Below are 14,170 nucleotides of genomic sequence, written 5' to 3' on the forward strand. Positions count from 1 at the left end.
GGTGAACCTTCACACCAGTCTGAGGTCCTGAGTGCTCTGGAGCAGGTTTTCAAGGATTTCTCTGTACTTTGCGCAGTTAATCTTTACCTCGATCCTGACTAGACTCCCTGTCCCTGCAACTGAAAAACATCCCCACAGCATGATGCTGCCACCACCATGCTTCACCGTAGGGATGGTGCCAGGTTTCATCCAGACGTGACGCTTGGCATTCAGGACAAAGAGTTCAATCTTGGTTTCATCAGGTCAGAGAATCTCGTTTCTCATGGTTTGAGAGTCGTTTAGGTGCCTTTTGGCAGCAAACTGTAAGCAAGCTGTCATGTGCCTTTTATTGAGGAGTGACTTGAGACTTGGTGGTTCCAAACTTCTTCAATTTAAGAATGATGGAAGCCACTGTGTTCTTGGGGACCTTCAATTGCTGCAGACATTTTTTTGGTACCCTTCCCCAGATCTGTGCCTTGACACAATCCTTTTTCGGAGCTCTACAGACAATTTCTTTGACATTCTTTTGCTCTGATATGCACTGTCAACTGTGGGACCTATGTGCCTATCCAAATCATGTCAAATAAATTGCATTTACCACAGGTGGACTTCAATCAAGTTGTATAAACATCTCAAGGATGATTAATGGAAACAGGATGCACCTGAGCTCAATTTCAAGTCTCATAGCAAAGGGTCGGGAATACTTATTTAAATAAGGTACCTGTTTTTTTTTGCAAACATTTCTAAAAACCTGTTTTCTCTTTGTAATTATGGGGTATTGTGTGTAGATTGATGAGGGATTTTTATTTATTTAATCAATTTTCAAATAAGGCTCTAATGTAACAAAATGGGGGAAAAATTCAAGGGGTTTGAATACTTCCCGAATACATTGTAGGTATTCATAAACATTTAAAATATATTTTTAACACATGGTAACCACTAGGGTAAATGCAGTTGTGCGTCAATCATACTCACAATCTCTTTGCTGTGTTTATCAAACGTTGCTTTGACAAAGAGTGCACCCAGGGCAAAGCCGAGCGTGTCATCTGTGTTCCCAATGCAGGTCTGCCATCGAGGTGTGCAGGACTGAGCGAACACACACACACAACCGAGATAAGTCTCACCAGCTGTTTATATTTTTGGTTGTGAAAAGTGTGTGTACTGTAAGTCTGCTGAGGTAGCACACATGGCTTGTCATGAGCCCTCACAGTCTCACATAAAAATCACCCGACTCAGATTAAGCCTAGTCCTGGACTAAAAAGCATGCGCAACAGAATCTCCATTGAAATATATATATTTTCTAGCCTTAATCTGTGTCTGGGAAACCAGCCCAAACAAGGTATTTCCTGAAATCCTGGCTAATGAATAACATAAGAATATGCCTTTGTCCCAAATGACACCCTATTCCCCAGTGTACTAATTTTAACCAGAGGGCCCTAGTCAAAAGTAGTGCACTACACAGGGAATAGGTTGCTGTTTAGAGCCCAGCCTAAAAACACACCTTCTTGGTTCCATACAGGCTCTCAAGCAGCTTGTCCTGGGCGTTCTCAAAGCGCTGGTCCAGACTGGACGCACCCTTCTGCACCAGGTTCCAGATCATGTAGTTGTTGAGCAGGCTGAGAGACGGCGAGAGACGGGGAGGAAGAGGAAATGAGGATGACGAGGACAAGCAAAGAAACAACAACGACAGTCAATGGGGCGGCAGCGTAGCCTAGTGGTTAGAGCGTTGGACTAGTAACCGGAAGGTTGCGAGTTCAAACCCCCAACCTGACAAGGTACAAATCTGTCGTTCTGCCCCTGAACAGGCAGTTAACCCACTGTTCCCAGGCCGTCATTGAAAATAAGAATGTGTTCTTAACTGACTTGCCTGGTTAAATAAAGGTAAAAAAATGTAAAAAAAAAATGGTTGGGGTTTCCTCATGGGCAGAACTGGATGCAGGGACGTCATTATGATGTTTTTCATGAGATTATGGTCAGGTCAGATATTGATTGTATAAGGAATTTTGGTAACATTTTATGAAGACCATATGCAAAATGCATTATACAGCAATATACAGTTGAAGTCAGAAGTTTACATACACTTAGGTTGGAGTCATTAAAACTTGTTTTTCATCCACTCCACACATTTCTTGTTAACAAACTACAGTTTTGTCAAGTTGGTTTGGACATGAATTTTTCCAACAATTGTTCACAGACAGATTATTTCACTGTATCACAATTCCAGTGGGTCAGATGTTTACATACACTAAGTTGACTGTGCCTTTAAACAGCTTGGACAATTCCAGACAATTATGTCATGGATTTAGAAGCTTCTGATAGGCTAATTGACATCGAGTCAATTGGAGGTGTACCTGTGGATGTATTTGGATGTATTGCTTGACATCATGGAAAATCAAAAGAAATCAGCCATGACCTTAGAAAAAAAATAGTAGACCTCCACAAGTCTGGTTCATCCTTGGGAGCAATTTCCAAACGCCTGGAGGTACCACGTTCATCTGTACAAACAATAGTACGCAAGTATAAACACCATGGGACCACGCAGCCATCATACCACTCAGGAAGGAGACGCATTCTGTCTCAAAGAGATGAACGTACTTTGGTGTGAAAAGTGCAAATCAATCCAAGAACAACAGGAAAGGACCTTGTGAAGTTGCTGGAGGAAACAGGTACAAAAGTATCGATATCCACAGTAAAACAAGTCCTATATCGACATAATCTGAAAGACCGTTCATCAAGGAAGCTCCAAAACCTGCTCCAAAACCACCATAAAAAAAGCCAGACTACGCATGGGGAAAAATATCATACTTTTTGGAGAAATGTCCTCTGATCTGATGAAACAAAAATATAACTGTTTGTCCATAATGCCCTTCGTTATGAGGAAAGGGGGGTAGGATTGCAAGACGAAGAACACCATCCCAACCGTGAAACATGAGGGGTGGCAGCATCATGTTGTGGGGGTGCTTTGCTGCAGGAGGGACAGGTGCACTTCACAAATTAGATGGCATCATGATGTAGGAAAATTATGTGGATATATTGAAGCAACATCTCAAGACATCAGTCAGGAAGTTAAAGCTTGGTTGCAAATGGGTCTTCCAAATGGACAATGACCCCAAGCATACTTCCAAAGTTGTGGCAAAATGGCTTAAGGACAACAAAGTCAAGGTATTGGAGTGGCAAAATGGCTTAAGGACAACAAAGTAAAGGTATTGGAGTGACAATCACAAAGCCCTGACCTCAACACTATAGAACATTTGTGGGCAGACCTGAAAAGCATGTGCGAGCAAAGAGGCCTTCCAAACCTGACTCAGTTACACCAGCTCTGTCAGGAGGAACGGTCCAAAATTCACCCAACTTATTGTGGAAACCTTGTGGAATGCTATTTATTTTATTTAACCTTTATTTAACTAGGCAAGTCAGTTAAGAACAAATTCTTATTTTCAATGACGGCCTAGGAACAGTGAGTTAACTGCCTGTTCAAGGGCAGAACGACAGATTTGTACCTTGTCAGCTCGGGGGTTTGAACTTGCAACCTTCTGGTTATTAGTCCAACACTCTAACCACTAGGCTACCCTGCTAATACCGAAAACGTTTGACCAAAGTTAAACAATTTAAAGGCAATGCTACCAAATACTAATTGAGTGAATGTAAACTTCTTACCCACTGGGAATGTGATGAAATAAATCATTCTCTACTATTCTCTACTAGTATATATCCCCCCCCCAAGCAGATACATTGATGGCCCGGAATGAACTTTACTTGACTCTATGCAAACTGGAAACCACATATCCTGAGGCTGCATTCATTGTAGCTGGGGATTTTAACAAGGCTAATCTGAAAACAAGATTCCCTAAATTGTATCAGCATATTGATTGCGCAACCAGGTCTGGTAAAACCCTAGATTCTAACTTCCGCGGCGCATATAAGGCCCTCCCCCACCTTCCTTTCGGAAAAGCTGACCATGACTCCATTTTGTTGCTCCCAGCCTACAGACAGAAAATAAAACAAGAAACTCCGGCGCTCAGGTCTGTTCAACGCTGGTCCGGCCAATCTGATTCCACGCTTCAAGACTGCTTCGATCACGTGGATTGGGATATGTTCCACATTGCGTCCAACAACAACATTGACGAATACGCTGATTCGGTGAGCGAGTTCATGAGAACGTGCATTGACGATGTTGTACCCATAGCAACAATTAAAACATTCCCAAACCAGAAACCGTGGATTGATGGCAGCATTCGCGTGAAACTGAAAGCGCAAACCACTGCTTTTAACCAGGGCAAGGTGACCGGAAACATGACCGAATACAAACAGTGTAGCTATTCCCTCCGTAAGGCAATCAAACAAGCTAATAAGCGTCAGTATAGAGACAAAGTAGAGTCGCAATTCACCGGCTCAGACACAAGAGGTATGTGGCAGGGTCTACAGTAAATCACGGATTACAAAAAGAAAACCAGCCATGTTGCGGTGCAGGATGTCTCGCTCCCAAACAGACTAAATAACTTTTGCCCGCTTTGAGGACAATACAGTGCCACTGACACGGCCCACTACCAAAACCTGCGGACTCTGCTTCACTGCAGCTGACGTGAGTAAAACATTTAAACGTGTTAACCCTCGCTAGGCTGCAGGACCAGACGGCATCCCTAACCACGTCCTCAGAGCATGCGCAGCTGGCTGGTGTGTTTACGGACATATTCAATCAATGAATCCTTATCCCAGTCTGCTGTTCCCACATGCTTCAAGAGGGCCACCATTGACCCTGTTCCCAAGAAAACTAAGGTAACGGAGCTAAACGACTACTGCCCAGTGGCATTCACTTCCGTCATCATCAAGTGCTTTGAGAGACTAGTCAAGGACCATATCACCTTCACCCAACCTGACACCCTAGACCCACTCCAATTTGCTTACCTCCCAAATAGGTCCACAGACGAAGCAATCGCAAACACACTACCCTAACCCATCTGGACAAGAGGAATACCTATGTGAGAATTCTGTTTATCGACTACAGCTCAGCATTTAACACCATAGTACCCTCCAAACTCGTCACCAAGCTCGAGACCCTGGGTCTTGACCCCGCCCTGTGCAACTTGGTACTGTACTTCCTGACGGGCTGCCCCCAGGTGGTGAGGGAAGGTAACAACATCTCCACCCTGCTGATCCTCAACACTGGGGCCCCACAAGGGTGCGTTCTGAGCCTTCTCCTGTACTCCCTGTTCACCCACGACGGTGTGGCCATGCACGCCTCCAACTCAATCATCAAGTTAGCGGACGCCACTACAGTGGTAAGCTTGATTACCAACAATGACGAGACGGCCAACAGGGAGGAGGTGAGGGCCCTCGGAGTGTGGTGTCAGGAAAATAACCTCACACTCAACGTCAACAAAACAAAGGAGTCCTGTCGTATCGTCTCTCTGTAAATATAGTCACGTTTTAGATATTTTTTTCTTCGCATAGCTTTAAAAACATTTTGCTAAACCTAAGCTTCCAAATATTCTTCTGCAACCCGCCAATGTAGCTACTTTTCCTAAAGTATTTATATTTACTTCGAAACCGGAACCCCTCAACTGAAGCTAGCCAGCTATGCTAGCGGTCTTCAGCTAACCGGTCATCAGCTAACCTTGAGCTCGGAAAGCTCTCGCCAGTTCGAACAACGCAACGCTAACCAGAGCATAACGGACCTATTTAATTTTTTACACCCGGATTCCCACCACAAACGGAACATTCTTCAGCTGGATCTTCACAACTAGCTATCGAGCTAAACAGCAACCCTGGTTGATTACTCCTGGCTAGCGTTTCCACCCACGTAGCTTGAAGCTAGCCCGGCCAGAGCTCCTAGCATACTCCTGGGCTACAATACCTGGACCTACGACCGGTCTATCGATATCACTGCATGAAGAGGAATAAACAGACTCACCCCATCGCAACGTCCTCCAAAGGCTAACTCTCTAGCCCTCGCTATCTCCTTGCTTGCTAATTCGGCATGCTAACTGCTAGCTTGTTTAGCCCAGGTCCGCTAACTACTACCTTGTTTACCCCGGCCTGCTAATCTGTTAGCTTGTTAGCACAGGCCTGCTAACCGTCTGCATCGCCGCGTCCCAAAAACGCAGTGGTCCATATGTACTTTCTATCTCTTCCCGATTAAAAAAAAATGTGTTTATACCTTCCGGAAATCTGCCTCACCCAATGTGATACGGAATCGCTATTATCTTTATTTTTAGAACACACTCAAGAACCTCCAGAAGCTAACCAGCTAACTAGCTACAAGCTACTTAGTCATTGTTATTTTTTTAACCTGGATAACACTCGCCAGTCCAGCCCCCCTGCCCCATCCACCGCTGCCCCCTGGACTCTGATCACTTGGCTACATAGCTGATGCACGCTGGACTGTCCATTATTCACGGTACTCCATTCTGCTTGTTTGTTTTATCTGTCAGCCCCGCTGTTGTTATGCTAGCTGATTAGCTGTTGTCTCACCCACTGTTTTAGCTAGCTTTCCCAATTCAAAACCTGTGATTACTGTATGCCTCGCTGTATGTCTCTCTCAAATGTCAATATGCCTTGTATACTGTTGCTCAGGTTAGTTATCATTGTTTTAGTTCACTATGGAGCCCCTAGTCCCACTCCTCATACTCCTGATACCTCCTTTGTCCCACCTCCCACATATGCGGTGACCTCACAAATTACAAACAGCATGTCCAGAGATAAAACCTCTCTCATCATCACCCAGTGCCTGGGCTTACCTCCGCCATACCCGCACCCCACCATACCCCTGTCTGCACATTATGCTCTGAATATATTCTACCATGCCCAGAAACCTGCTCCTCTTATTCTCTGTCCCCAACGCTCTAGGCGACCAGTTTTGATAGCCCTTAGCCGCACCCTCATACTACTCCTTCTCTGTTCCGCGGGTGATGTGGAGGTAAACCCAGGCCCTGCATGTCCCCAGGCACCCTCATTTGTTGACTTCTGTGATCGAAAAAGCCTTGGTTTCATGCATGTCAACATCAGAAGCCTCCTCCCTAAGTTTGTTTTACTCACTGCTTTAGCACACTCTGCTAACCCTGATGTCCTTGCCGTGTCTGAATCCTGGCTCAGGAAGGCCACCAAAAATTCAGAGATTTCCATACCCAACTATAACATTTTCCGTCAAGATAGAACTGCCAAAGGGGGAGGAGTTGCAGTCTACTGCAGAGATAGCCTGCAAAGTAATGTCATACTTTCCAGGTCCATACCCGAACAGTTCGAACTACTAATTCTGAAAATTACTCTCTCCAGAAATAAGTCTCTCACTGTTGCCGCCTGCTACCGACCCCCCTCAGCTCCCAGCTGTGCCCTGGACACCATTTGTGAATTGATTGCCCCCCCATCTAGCTTCAGAGTTTGTTCTGTTAGGTGACCTAAACTGGGATATGCTTAACACCCCGGCAGTCCTACAATCTAAGCTAGATGCCCTCAATCTCACACAAATCATCAAGGAACCCACCAGGTACAACCCTAACTCTGTAAGCAAGGGCACCCTCATAGACGTCATCCTGACCAACTGGCCCTCCAAATACACCTCCGCTGTTTTCAACCAGGATCTCAGCGACCACTGCCTCATTGCCTGTATCCGCTACGGTGCCGCAGTCAAACGACCACCCCTCATCACTGTCAAACGCTCCCTAAAACACTTCTGTGAGCAGGCCTTTCTAATCGACCTGGCCCGGTTATCCTGGAAGGACATTGACCTCATCCCGTCAGTTGAGGATGCCTGGTCATTCTTTAAGAGTAACTTCCTCACCATTTTAGATAAGCATGCTCCTTTCAAAAAATGCAGAACTAAGAACAGATACAGCCCTTGGTTCACTCCAGACCTGACTGCCCTCGACCAGCACAAAAACATCCTGTGGCGGACTGCAATAGCATCGAACAGTCCCCGCGATATGCAACTGTTCAGGGAAGTCAGGAACCAATACACACAGTCAGTCAGGAAAGCTAAGGCCAGCTTCTTCAGGCAGAAGTTTGCATCCTGTAGCTCCAACTCCAAAAAGTTCTGGGACACTGTGAAGTCCATGGAGAACAAGAGCACCTCCTCCCAGCTGCCCACTGCACTGAGGCTAGGGAACACGGTCACCACCGACAAATCCATGATTATCGAAAACTTCAACAAGCATTTCTCAACGGCTGGCCATGCCTTCCGCCTGGCTACTCCTGCCTCGGCCAACAGCTCCGGCCCCCCCCGCAGCTCCTCGACCAAGCCTCTCCAGGTTCTCCTTTACCCAAATCCAGATAGCAGATGTTCTGAAAGAGCTGCAAAACCTGGACCCGTATAAATCAGCTGGGCTTGACAATCTGGACCCTCCATTTCTGAAACTATCCGCCGCCATTGTTCCAAACCCTATTACCAGCCTGTTCAACCTCTCTTTCATATCGTCTGAGATCCCCAAGGATTGGAAAGCTGCCGCAGTCATCCCCCTCTTCAAAGGGGGAGACACCCTGGACCCAAACTGTTACAGACCTATATCCATCCTGCCCTGCCTATCTAAGGTCTTCGAAAGCCAAGTCAACAAACAGGTCACTGACCATCTCGAATCCCACCGTACCTTCTCCGCTATGCAATCTGGTTTCCGAGCCGGTCACGGGTGCACCTCAGCCACACTCAAGGTACTAAACGACATCATAACCGCCATCGATAAAAGACAGTACTGTGCAGCCGTCTTCATCGACCTTGCCAAGGCTTTCGACTCTGTCAATTACCATATTCTTATCGGCAGACTCAGTAGCCTCGGTTTTTCGGATGACTGCCTTGCCTGGTTCACCAATTACTTTGCAGACAGAGTTCAGTGTGTCAAATCGGAGGGCATGTTGTCCGGTCCTCTGGCAGTCTCTATGGGGGTGCCACAGGGTTCAATTCTCGGGCCGACTTTTTTCTCTGTATATATCAATGATGTTGCTCTTGCTGCGGGCGATTCCCTGATCCACCTCTACGCAGACGACACCATTGTATACACTTTCGGCCCGTCATTGGACACTGTGCTATCTAACCTCCAATCAAGCTTCAATGCCATACAACACTCCTTCCGTGGCCTCCAACTGCGCTTAAACGCTAGTAAAACCAAATGCATGCTTTTCAACCGATCGCTGCCTGCACCCGCATGCCCGACTAGCATCACCACACTGGATGGTTCCGACCTTGAATATGTGGACACCTATAAGTACCTAGGTGTCTGGCTAGACTGCAAACTCTCCTTCCAGACCCATATCAAACATCTCCAATCGAAAATCAAATCAAGAATCGGCTTTCTATTCCGCAACAAAGCCTCCTTCACTCACGCTGCCAAGCTTACCCTAGTAAAACTGACTATCCTACCGATCCTCGACTTTGGCGATGTCATCTACAAAATTGCTTCCAACACTCTACTCAGCAAACTGGATGCAGTTTATCACAGTGCCATCCGTTTTGTCACTAAAGCACCTTATACTACCCACCACTGCGACTTGTATGCTCTAGTCGGCTGGCCCTCGCTACATATTCGTCGCCAGACCCACTGGCTCCAGGTCATCTACAAGGCCATGCTAGGCAAAGCTCCGCCTTATCTCAGCTCACTGGTCACGATGGCAACACCCATCCGTAGCACACGCTCCAGCAGGTGTATCTCATTGATCATCCCTAAAGCCAACACCTCATTCGGCCGCCTTTCGTTCCAGTACTCTGCTGCCTGTGACTGGAACGAATTGCAAAAATCGCTGAAGTTGGAGACTTTTATCTCCCTCACCAACTTCAAACATCAGCTAGCTGAGCAGCTAACCGATCGCTGCAGCTGTACATAATCTATTGGTAAATAGCACACCCATTTTCACCTACCTCATCCCCACAGTTTTTATTTATTTACTTTTCTGCTCTTTTGCACACCAATATCTCTCTACCTGTACATGATCATCTGATCAGTTATCACTCCAGTGTTAATCTGCAATATTGTAATTATTCGCCTACCTCCTCATGCCTTTTGCACACATTGTATATAGACTCCCCTTTTTTTCTCTGTGTTATTGACTTGTTAATGGTTTACTCCATGTGTAACTCTGTGTTGTCTGTTCACACTGCTATGCTTTATCTTGGCCAGGTCGCAGTTGCAAATGAGAGCCTGTTCTCAACTAGCCTACCTGGTTAAATAAAGGTGAAATAAAATTTAAAAAATTGAGGGGCTTAACCTCATAGTCCGCCCCATCCCGCATGCGGTCGCGTTACTACAGCCTCAAGCTCATTACCATAACGCAACGTTAGCGATTTCTAAAAATCGCAAATGAAATTAAATAAATATGCCTGCTCTCAAGCTTATCCTTTTCTTAACAATCCTGTCGTCTCAGATTTTCAAAATATGCTTTAGAACCAGAGAAAATAAATAATTTGTGTAAGAGTGGTGATAGCTAGCTTAGCATTTAGCGTTAGCATTTAGCACGCAACATATTCACAAAAACCAGCAAAGGGATCAAATAAAATAATTGACCTTTGAAGAACTTCAGATGTTTCAATGAGGAGACTCTCAGTTACATAGCAGATGTCCAGTTTTTCCTGAAAGATTCTTGTGTAGGACACAACGTTCCGTTTTGTTACTATGCATTTGGCTACCGAAACTAACCGAAAATTCAGTCACCTACACGTCGAACTTTTTTCCGAATTAACTCCATAATATCGACTGAAACATGGAAAACGTTGTTTGAATCAATCCTCAAGGTGTTTTGTCATATATCTCTTCATTGAAATGCCGTCCCTGGAAGCCTACATTCTTCTCTGATTCGGATGGAAAAATACTGGTAGCTGACTTTTGCGCACCAATTTCCACGCAGACACCGTGCGGGACACTTGGCAATTGTAGTCTCTTATGGTCAATCTTCCAATGATATGCCTACAAATACGTCACAATGCTGCAGACACCTTGGGGAAACGATAGAAAGTGTCCGTTCATTCCTGTCGCATTCACAGCCATATAAGGCGATCATGGAAAACGTAGCTTCAGAAATCCTGTTCATTTCCTGGGCTCTCAAACATCTTGGTTTTGCCTGAAGCTTTTGTTCAACGGCACTCACAGTGAAAATCTTTGCAGTTCTGGAAACGTCAGAGTGTCTTCTTTCCAAAACTATCAATTCCAAGCATAGTCGAGCATCTTTTCGTGACAAAATATTGCGCTTAAAACGGGCACGTCTTTTTATCCAAAAATGAAATAATGCCCCTAGTGGACTAACAGGTTAAAGACACAGAGCCTGCAATAGTTACCTGCGTTCAAACTATCAAAGAACCTAGAGCTTAAGTCGATCGTGCATGGTGAGTTATGTGGCTCTAGACGTTCTCAGGCCTCGTACATTTGCAATTTGAATTAATTTTGACCAGCGTGAAAATGACGACATTTAGAAAAGTCTAGGTGCATTGAAACCTTATCGGCCCATAGAGACGGGCCCTAAAGTTTCTGTCCGATATCTATTTCAGGGACCCCACAGCAAATCCCGGAAAAAGTTAATTTTCAGCACTAATTAAGATCGCTGTTCGGGCTCCGAATGACCTATTGAGACAAAATTCGGGGTCGCTTCAGCTAGGCCTACACATAATGTCAGAACTGGACCCACACCTAGAACATAAGTACGTGTTTTATGTTTTTATTATGGTTTAAACAGAAGGCGCTGTGAATTTTGGGCCTGCCCTGAAATATGTGATAGTTGGCTTCTAACCGGGTTGGACAAAGTGGGTTTGGTGTCAGTTTGGTCCATTACTTTTCATTACTTTTCATTACATTTCATTATAGTACAACGGTTTGATTTGTCTAATCTTAGCAATTTCTTCTTAGCTAGCTACATAGCCGTCTTTGTATCAAAGATAATTGCGTAATTATCGTATTTCGTCGTCCTAACGTAGTCTACTGCCCAGCAGCTAGCCACATAGCTAACGTCCACCGTATAGCAGCACCGTAGAAACTATTACACTCAACTGAACGACTTGATTAGTGTAGTGTTAGCTAGCTACATAGTTGTCTTTGCTGTCTTCGTATCCAAGATTATTGTGTAGTTTAGAGTGTGTAGTCTTAGAGTGATTATCTTAATTTACTGAGGTTAGCTAGCCAGCTATTTGTCGTCCTTAACGTAGGAGACACTGCTAGCTAGCTAACAGCTAACAGCTAGCCAACGTCTACCGAATTAACTTCCCACTCAACAACCCGGTCGCATTCCGCTTCGCTCCACAGGTAGTATCACATTTTCATTTCATTACAGCACAACGGTTTGATTTGCTTGATCGTAGCTAGCTACATAGCTAGCTACATAGCCGTCCTTGTATCAAAGATAATTGTGTAGTCTAGAGCGATTTTCTAGGTTAGCTAGCCAGCTATTGTCGTTCTTTTAACGCAACGTAACGTAATCAACACTGCTAGATAGCCAGCTAGCCCCCGAATAGCTGCACTGTAGAAACTATTACACTCAATGGAACGACTTGATTAGTGTAGTGTCAACAAGGCAGCCACTGCCAGCTAGCCTACTTCAGCAGTACTGTATCATTTTAATCATTTTAGTCAATAAGATTCTTGCTACGTAAGCTTAACTTTCTGAACATTCGAGACGTGTAGTCCACTTGTCATTCCAATCTCCTTGCATTAGCGTAGCCTCTTCTGTAGCCTGTCAACTATGTGTCTGTCTATCCCTGTTCTCTCCTCTCTGCACAGACCATACAAACGCTCCACACCGCGTGGCCGCGGCCACCCTAATCTGGTGGTCCCAGCGCGCACGACCCACGTGGAGTTCCAGGTCTCCGGTAGCCTCTGGAACTGCCGATCTGCGGCCAACAAGGCAGAGTTCATCTCAGCCTATGCCTCCCTCCAGTCCCTCGACTTCTTGGCACTGACGGAAACATGGATCACCACAGATAACACTGCTACTCCTACTGCTCTCTCCTCGTCCGCCCACGTGTTCTCGCACACACCCCGAGAGCTTCTGGTCAGCGGGGTGGTGGCACCGGGATCCTCATCTCTCCCAAGTGGTCATTCTCTCTTTCTCCCTTACCCATCTGTCTATCGCCTCCTTTGAATTCCATGCTGTCACAGTTACCAGCCCTTTCAAGCTTAACATCCTTATCATTTATCGCCCTCCAGGTTCCCTCGGAGAGTTCATCAATGAGCTTGATGCCTTGATAAGCTCCTTTCCTGAGGACGGCTCACCTCTCACAGTTCTGGGCGACTTTAACCTCCCCACGTCTACCTTTGACTCATTCCTCTCTGCCTCCTTCTTTCCACTCCTCTCCTCTTTTGACCTCACCCTCTCACCTTCCCCCTACTCACAAGGCAGGCAATACGCTCGACCTCATCTTTACTAGATGCTGTTCTTCCACTAACCCCATTGCAACTCCCCTCCAAGTCTCCGACCACTACCTTGTATCCTTTTCCCTCTCGCTCTCATCCAACACTTCCCACACTGCCCCTACTCGGATGGTATCGCGCCGTCCCAACCTTCGCTCTCTCTCCCCGCTACTCTCTCCTCTTCCATCCTATCATCTCTTCCCTCTGCTCAAACCTTCTCCAACCTATCTCCTGATTCTGCCTCCTCAACCCTCCTCTCCTCCCTTTCTGCATCCTTTGACTCTCTATGTCCCCTATCCTCCAGGCCGGCTCGGTCCTCCCCTCCCGCTCCGTGGCTCGACGACTCATTGCGAGCTCACAGAACAGGGCTCCGGGCAGCCGAGCGGAAATGGAGGAAAACTCGCCTCCCTGCGGACCTGGCATCCTTTCACTCCCTCCTCTCTACATTTCCTCCTCTGTCTCTGCTGCTAAAGCCACTTTCTACCACTCTAAATTCCAAGCATCTGCCTCTAACCCTAGGAAGCTCTTTGCCACCTTCTCCTCCCTCCTGAATCCCCCCCCCCTCCTCCCTCTCTGCAGATGACTTCGTCAACCATTTTGAAAAGAAGGTCGACGACATCCGATCCTCGTTTGCTAAGTCAAACGACACCGCTGGTTCTGCTCACACTGCCTTACCCTGTGCTCTGACCTCTTTCTCCCCTCTCTCTCCAAATGAAATCTCGCGCCTTGTGACGGCCGGACGCCCAACAACCTGCCCGCTTGACCCTATCCCCTCCTCTCTTCTCCAGACCATTTCCGGAGACCTTCTCCCTTACCTCACCTCGCTCATCAACTCATCCCTGACCGCTGGCTACATCCCTTCCGTCTTCAAGAGAGCG

The 14,170-nt window shown here is 46.2% G+C and overlaps 1 protein-coding gene across 7 annotated transcripts in view; it reads right to left on the minus strand.

Moving 5' to 3' along the window:
* Positions 1-812: 812 nt before the first annotated feature.
* Positions 813-14,170, minus strand: part of LOC118397007 (endothelin-converting enzyme 2) — a 78,311-nt gene continuing 64,953 nt past the window's right edge. For 2 of the 7 annotated variants that reach the window (XM_052467083.1, XM_052467082.1), the window contains exons 10-11: positions 1,481-1,595; positions 821-1,065 (exon numbers count right to left, since the gene is read on the minus strand). In XM_052467083.1, coding sequence (XP_052323043.1) covers positions 919-1,065; positions 1,481-1,595 — 262 coding nt within the window. In that variant the 3' untranslated portion in view covers positions 821-918. Of the gene's footprint in view, positions 1,066-1,480; positions 1,596-14,170 lie in introns of all 7 variants that reach the window. The other 5 variants (XM_052467084.1, XM_052467085.1, XM_052467081.1 and 2 more) reach the window with 5 other exon arrangements.

This window comes from Oncorhynchus keta, chromosome 18 (assembly GCF_023373465.1).
Source record: "Oncorhynchus keta strain PuntledgeMale-10-30-2019 chromosome 18, Oket_V2, whole genome shotgun sequence".
Classification (NCBI taxonomy): Eukaryota; Metazoa; Chordata; class Actinopteri; order Salmoniformes; family Salmonidae; genus Oncorhynchus; species Oncorhynchus keta.